This window comes from Nicotiana sylvestris, chromosome 2, assembly GCF_000393655.2.
Source record: "Nicotiana sylvestris chromosome 2, ASM39365v2, whole genome shotgun sequence".
NCBI classification, from domain to species: Eukaryota; Viridiplantae; Streptophyta; class Magnoliopsida; order Solanales; family Solanaceae; genus Nicotiana; species Nicotiana sylvestris.
In genome coordinates, this window is record NC_091058.1 from 129940803 (window position 1) to 129948400 (window position 7598).

The 7598-nt window shown below is 35.7% G+C and overlaps 2 protein-coding genes across 2 annotated transcripts; both read right to left on the reverse strand.

Moving 5' to 3' along the window:
- Positions 1-1143: 1143 nt before the first annotated feature.
- Positions 1144-1831, reverse strand: LOC104231162 (uncharacterized). The gene is made up of 2 exons (XM_009784112.1): positions 1760-1831; positions 1144-1629 (listed from the first exon to the last, which is right to left on the reverse strand). The coding sequence occupies exons 1-2, from the start codon at positions 1829-1831 to the stop codon at positions 1144-1146; spliced, it is 558 nt and encodes a 185-aa protein (XP_009782414.1).
- A 27-nt stretch (positions 1832-1858) lies between these two features.
- LOC138885577 (uncharacterized) lies at positions 1859-2843 on the reverse strand. Its single transcript, XM_070166539.1, has 3 exons — positions 2555-2843; positions 2447-2449; positions 1859-2364 (listed from the first exon to the last, which is right to left on the reverse strand). Exons 1-3 carry the CDS (start codon positions 2841-2843, stop codon positions 1859-1861), a joined length of 798 nt encoding a protein of 265 aa, XP_070022640.1.
- Between the last annotated feature and the right edge of the window lie 4755 nt (positions 2844-7598).

The following is a 7598-nucleotide window of genomic DNA, read 5'->3' on the forward strand; positions in this document are numbered from 1 at the left end:
ATATTATTGTGATGCAAATGTACCGTGGCACACTGTTGACCACGTCTTATTCCCTATCTATGTGAAGAGCGGAAGAGCAAAATTGGGCCATTGGGTTTTGGGGTTGTTTACGTTCATAGATAGGTGCATCCACATCTATGACTCTAACCGTGGAGCTATTAATGATAGGCTTGCTTTGGATGTTGCATTACCTTATGCAATTCTGATACCTTACTTCTTCAAGAGTTTTGATTTTTATGTCGAGAAGAAGGGCATTGATTGGAACAATGGTGCATATATCGATAAATCCCATTATGATGCTTTGCAGGTTAATCTGGTTAATAATGTGCCCCAACAGATCCAATGGTAGGTTAATCTCAATTGTTTTACTATTTTACTATTAGTGTACCTATTTGAATCTGATTTGTTTCTTTTTAATTACAGTGATTGTGGTGCTTTTGTTGCTGGCTTTGCTGAGTATTTCATCCTTGGTAAGGAAATTCGAAAAGATAATTTTGACATTGAGATACTTCGCACCAGGTCGGGATCTCTATTGTGGGATTATGGAAGGAAAAAACAACAGTTTGATGCAATTAGTGGCGATGAAATCATAGGGAGACTTTTCAGGAAGAGGGGACGACCGAGAAAGTAGTTCTGTTTTTTCCATTTTACTGTAGATTTTCTATGTATCAAGAGTTGTTGCCTAGTTTTGTGTAAGTACTATTCTGCTACTTGTGAGATAACCTTAAAGGATATTATAGATGTTTTTATTTTTGTGTAATTTGTGGTAGTCATTACACATTGTGGCTGTGAATGAATTACATTTTAATGAATATTTCAGTTGCTTTTGTCCTTTAACGAAGTATGTATTTTCATTATGGTTGCAGTTCTATTAATGTAGCAGGGTTTATACATATGTATACAATAATATACATAGTTATACAAATTTATACAAACTTATACTCTCATTTATACATCTGTATACATATAATACCATTGATTGTTTGCAGTTCTGTTTTGTATTTCTACAATCTATCAATATATTTAGCACCATTAAAAACAGCAAGACACTATTATTGGATAATCAAAACATGTATAATGAAACATCTCAATTGCTTGTGAAACTTAACTACTCAACATTTGTAACTCTATTGTTTGTGAAACTTAATTACTCAACATGACAACAAATGTAATAGGAAGTATTATGTTTCCAACTATTTGTTTTGGTCGATTCCTACATGTTTTTCTATTGTGACCACCTTGTCCACACACAGAACATGAAAGGTGCCACTTAGACTCTTTCTCTGAAGCAGGTTTGAGTCTTTCCTTTCTTGGCCTTCCTGCATTCCTTCTCCCTTTAGGTGGTAGGACCACATCTTCCATCACCTCTGTTGGGATTACCCATAAACTCTCATCTGGCATCGAATTCACTGGAAATTCATAAGTTTTAAGGAGTTTATCCTTTTTGTAGTAAAAAGAGCAATACTGGCCAGGTTTCAGCTGTTGGTTCTTCAAAACTGCCCAAGCATACGGACATGGAAGTTCATCCATTTGAAATTTTCCGCAACTGCATGTTCCCTCTTCAAGGCACACTATGGTTCGCCTTACCCCTTCAAACACAGTATATAACTGCTCCGTAGTAGGCCTCACCTGCAAAAGTTTTTTTTTTTAAAAAAAGTTAAAAAACATTATACATTATTATACAGAGTTATACATCCTTATACAAGCAGTAAAATGCAAGTCAGCATTGCCAAACATCATTATATTTGATTCATTTTACCGTCTTCGATGCAATCAGATTTTCCCGAAGGAGTTTGTCGTACTTTTTGCCAAGCTCTGTAGATGTCTCCATTGCACTTTTTCTGTTTTTGTTGTTCTACTATTGTAGCAAATTTGTCATGTACTCCAACAATCGCATTACTGGTAACTCTCTAGCATCCTTGTTAGCTGCATTAATTGACTCTGCAATATTGGAAGTCATTACTATCGACCTTTTCACTTTGGAATATGCCCTAGACCACCTTTCGTAGCCAATTTCGAACAAGTAAGGCTGCACCCTCAGATCAATTTTGCACATCTCTGTCATATGGTACTCAAACTTCTCTATCATGTAAGCTCTAGCCAAAGCAAAGAAGATGTCTTTCAATTGATTGTGATGTTTCTTGAATGTGCGCTTTACATTCTGCCACAAGTGAAACATACACATACAATGTGGTACTTCTGGGTACACAGCTTTTGTGGCATTGAAGATGCTTTCATTTCTATATGAAACTATACACATCCCTTCCCTAACTCCAAAAGTACACTTTATCTGGACAAAGAACCACTCCCAAGAATTGTTATTCTCTAAATCTACAATTGCATATGCAAGTGGAAGGATTTTTCCTGTTTATACAAAATAGATATTAGGATTCAGACAATTATACAAATCTTATACACAGTTATACACAATTATACAACTTTATACCAACTGCAAATTTTATAAAAACAGCATCTATGAAATCCTATACACCTTTATACATGAAACTACAACATTATACAAACTGCAGAAACAAGGTAGATGCAGTCAACTCACTAGTTCCATCATGTGTGCAAGAAGTCAATATGGTACCCTTATATGCTGCTTTAAGGAAACTTCCGTCAATAATCATTATTGGTTTGCAATGCTCCCAGCCCTTGATAGATGCATTTAGCAAAACATAAGCATAAAGAAAGCATCCATCTTCTGATTTGTGCAACTTTGTAACCGTTCCTGGAATTATTTTCTCCAACATATAAAAATACCTTGGCAACTCCTTATATGAATCACTCGGACTCCCTCTTATCATTGCCATTGCTATCTCTTTAGCTCTCCATGCTTTCATGTAGCTCACTTCAATCTCATGTTGCTTTTGTATGTACTCTATTATATCATTTGCGATGTAAACTTTTTTTTGGATTAACATACTTGTCCTTGACTATACTAGCAATTACACCCGAAGTAGCTTGACGTTGTGTTAAGTATCTTTCACCATTGCCGCATGTGTGATTATTATTGTAACTTCTTACTTTGAATATGTTTGCCTTGAAAACGACAGAAGATTTGAAACTCCAAGCACAATTGTCATCCACACACATAAGGTGATACCTAGGATTAAAGATCATTCAACTTCTAAATACACTTGTATACAAAAACATAACTACATATATACTAATTTTAATACCTATATACAAATATATACTATTTTATACATATTTATACATATATATAACAGAATATACAATTAATGACATACCTTGTTGCACTTGATCTCTTCACCTTGAATTGGAACCTCTCGCGTACAACCAAGTTCTTCATCACATTCATAACTGTCTCTTTATCTTTATAAACTTGATCCTCCTCAACAAATTCATTCAACATATTATCTATTATACCCGTGTTTTCACTAAGTTTCATGTTTTCAATCAATTCGATATCAGGCATAATCTCAGTGCTATCAACTGTGGATACATCTATAGAATTGGAACTTGTAGCAACCAAACAACTTGAACTTGTAGCAACCAAACAACTGAAACTTGTAGAAACCAAATGATTATCATAAATCTCTTTCTCTATCACAAACAAGGGATATTCAATGAAATTCAAGCTTTTCTTCATTAATTCGATATACACCTTAACAAATGTATCGTTGTAAATCAGGATCGGTGGCAAACCATCATTTGGGGGAAAGTTAATCTCTATTGTGTTTAACTCACTACCGATCCTAATCTGTTCTGAAATAGCTGCAACTAAATTGTTGTAGCAGAATGTCGACTCGATTATTACACAATCGCTGACGAAATTGATAAACTTGTTTTCTTCCCATTCACCACTATGAAGAACGTAAACTGGAAAAAGCTCCATTGAACAAAAAACTGAAATCAAAATTGCAGCAAAAATGAAAATTGCGCTGATTTGTAGCAAAAAAATTGAAGAAATTCGAGATGAAAAAGAAATTCTAGGGTTTTTGGAGCCGCATTGATCGCAAGATCTCATTTTTCTAGTATTTGGGGAAGAAGATTGGAAAGAATCAGAGAAAATCCAGTTGAAACAAAGAAAATCCCGCTTCTTACTCCCAAAAAACGGAAATAACGCCCTTTTTTCTGTCACGACCCAAAATCCACTAAGGGTCGTGATGGCGCCAGACACCACTGTCACACAAGCCAACAACAATTTACTAGTAATTTTTTCCTTTTTTTGTTTTGAAATCAGTTCCTTTAAACAAATAAATAATAAGTAATAAACTCCACTAAATAAATGCGGTTGTCTTTACAAAATTTAACTACTGAAAAATCCTGTGATCATCCTAGAACCCGGTGTCACAAGTACATGAGCAATTTCTAGGAAATAATGTAATACAATAACTGTCCGGGATACAAATTGGACAGAAAGGAAAATACAATACTCTGAAGGAGACTCTACTGGCTGCGGGTCGTCTCGAGAGCTGCAGCACACCTAAGTCTCCGTATCAACCATGCCATTGCCACTAAGCCACTGGCCACATATGAACCTGTGCAACAAAAATGCACAGAAGTGTAGTATGAGTATGAAAACAACGTGTACCCAATGAGTATCCCATCTAATCTCGAAGAAGTAGAGACGAGAGGTCGACTTCGACACTTACTAGTGGTCCAATAATGTTATCTCAATAATATAGTAAATCGGGGATTTTTATAAACATGATTGTAATTCAATAGAATGAATCAAGTAAACAATTCTTTCTTTTATAGGAAATTTCCAAATTCCATTTCGTCGTTTATACATTTATTCTCAAGTCGGGAAGGAAAACATCACTTCAATAAATTCCAAGGCAAGCAATACAAGCATGCGCAAATCATGTCGAGGTCGTACGGCCTGATCCAACAGAAATGTAAAATATACACTACCGAGGGTCGAACGGCACGAACCATAGATGTATCTATTACCCCGCTCGTGAACCATACTGTGATGCGGTCAAATTTAAATAAACAATCACCCTGCTCGCGAATCATACATGCAACGCAGGTACACATAGAAATACATGCTCAAACAGCCAATTAAGAATTTATCGGCGAACATTTATAAAAAAAACAATTCCCTTTTAACAATTTTATAAAAATGAAGTTCAATCCTTTTAGAAATTCAGTTACGAATTCGATAGGATTTAAGGAATTCATCTATCAATAAGGTTACAAATATTCCAAGTATAGCATGCTTTTGGGTCCTAGACTACCCGGACTTAATAATAGTAGCTACGCACGGACTATCGTCACCTCATGCGTACGTAACCCCCACAAATAGGAGCACATAACCAATTATTTCACCTATGGGGACAATTCCCTCTTACAAGGTTAGAAAGGAGACGCACCTCGCTCCGAGGTTCCATAACCGGTTTTCAAGCCCTTCCGATGACTCAAATCGATGCGCAATGCTCCAAAACTAGCCAAGAAATGAGAAAATCCATAAATATAGGCTCTAATACTTACAACAATTCAATTTAGATAAATTCCTAACTCCGCTCGAAGAGTTGACAAAATCTCCCTCGGGCCCACATGCCCGGATTCCAAAAAAACTCACAAAATCCGATAACCTATTCCGATACGAGTTCAACTATACCAGTTTTATCAAATTCCGATAATGAATCGACCTCCAAATCTAGATTTTTTTTTTAAAAAGTTTACAAATTTTCTCCAATTTCTTCCATTTGATTCACTAATACTTGATGAAAATAACCATGGAATCATTAAATATAATCCCTTTTGGATATAGAACACTTACCCCAATCCATATTGTGAAAATCGCCTCAAAAATCGCTTTAATCCGAGCTCCATAGCTCCAAAAATGAGTAAAAATCTCGGACTGCTCGATTTATACATTGTCCAACATTTCGCACCTGCAGTTACTGTTCATGCACCTGCGGTTACTGTTCACAAAGGTGCAATACTGTTCACGCACCTGCGAAAAACACAACAGCTGCCCAGAAATTTTAGCAGCTTTTAATTTCACTAAAAATGCTCTAACTCCATCATACGAACTCGGAATTCGACGATTCTTGTTCCTATGAGTCACAAATAATAATACGAACCTATTCCTTTAATAATAATAATAATAATAATAATAATAATAATACGAACCTATTCCTTCAATAGAAACTCAATTCGGAGCTTGTTTACTCAATGTGATACTAATTTCGCTCGTTAAACAATTAACTCATGTGTTTGCGCTAAAAACTCAATCGCGACTTGATGAAATTAGACCAAACTTTCCAGATCACTCCTATAATTCATTATCAAAATCCCTGAAGTCTTGTAATCGAGTTTCGATCTCTAGAACTAAAAATAGACCTTTGGATCATTACATGTTTGTGCTCAAATGCCAAACTCTTCCAAAAACTCCTCCAAAACTCATCCGAGCCCCATGGGATCCCAACAAAGTATACTAACAAGTCCCATAACATGACACGAACTTAGTCGATGCCTCAAATTACATTGAACAACACTAAAACATAATTCGCACTCCAATTCAAGCTTAATGAACTTTTGAACTTCAAACTTCTTTATTCGATGCCGAAACCTATCAAATCACGTCCGATTGATCTCAAATTTTGCACGCAAGTCACATTCGACATTACGGACCTACTCCAACTTCCTGAATTGGATTCCGACCCCGATATCAAAAAGTCCACTTCCGGTCAAACTCCTCAAAAACCTTCAAATTTCTATCTTTAAAATGACCCCAAAATGACCCACGGACCTCTGAATTCACTTCCAATCGCGCTCTCAATACCAGAATCACCATACGGATCTATTCCCAGACATGGAATCCCAAACGGACATCAATAACACTGAAATGTACTTCAACCCAAACTTATGAAATTCTTCTAAAAATGCTAACTCCCACCATTGGTGCCGAAACGTTCCCGGGTCTTCCAAAACCCGAACCGGACATACGCCCAAGTCCGAAATCATCATACGAACCTGCTGGAACCTTCAAATCCTGATTCCGAGTCGTTTACTCAAAAATCCAATCCTAGTCAATTCTTTCAACTTAAATCTTCCGAAATGAGAATTCTCGTCCCAAATCAACTCTGAACTTTCCGAAAATCAATTCTGACCATGCGTACAAGTCATAATACCTGAAGTGAAGCCGCTCATGGACTCAAACTACTTGGACGACGCACTAGAGCTCAAAACGACCGATCGGGTCGTTACATTTTCGGATATGGGCCTCTAATTTTTGGGCTATTCAATTGTAAATTGAAATATGGGCTATAAAGTTGAAAAGGAGGCAGCCCAATTGTTTTAATATGAAATTTTCTCTAACCTAAAAGGGGTATAACGCAAACACATCTTTTAAATATTATGTTGTGCTATTGTAAAAAATTTATTTTCATTAATATTTGGTACACGCGTAACGCGCGTACACTGATACTAGTAATATTTAAAAGTTCATGTTTCTATTATTGAAATAATTTTATTGGCTTTGATTTTACTCAACAGGAAAAACAATCTTTGAATTATTACTCATTTTCTTTTCCAAAACAAGCATCTTTTTTATTTTATTTTTTGTTTTGCGAAAAACAAAAATATGTATCTATATATATATATATATATATATATAT

What these genes read in the sequence shown, in the direction of transcription:
- LOC138885577 (XM_070166539.1), bottom strand. Translation starts at nt 2,843, where the DNA reads ATGAAAGCATGGAGAGCTAAAGAGATAGCAATGGCAATGATAAGAGGG.
- LOC104231162 (XM_009784112.1), bottom strand. Translation starts at nt 1,831, where the DNA reads ATGGAGACATCTACAGAGCTTGGCAAAAAGTACGACAAACTCCTTCGG. An exon ending in ATCTGATTGCATCGAAGACG is followed by an intron (nt 1,630 to 1,759) that starts GTAAAATGAATC and finishes AAACTTTTGCAG; the next exon opens with GTGAGGCCTACTACGGAGCA.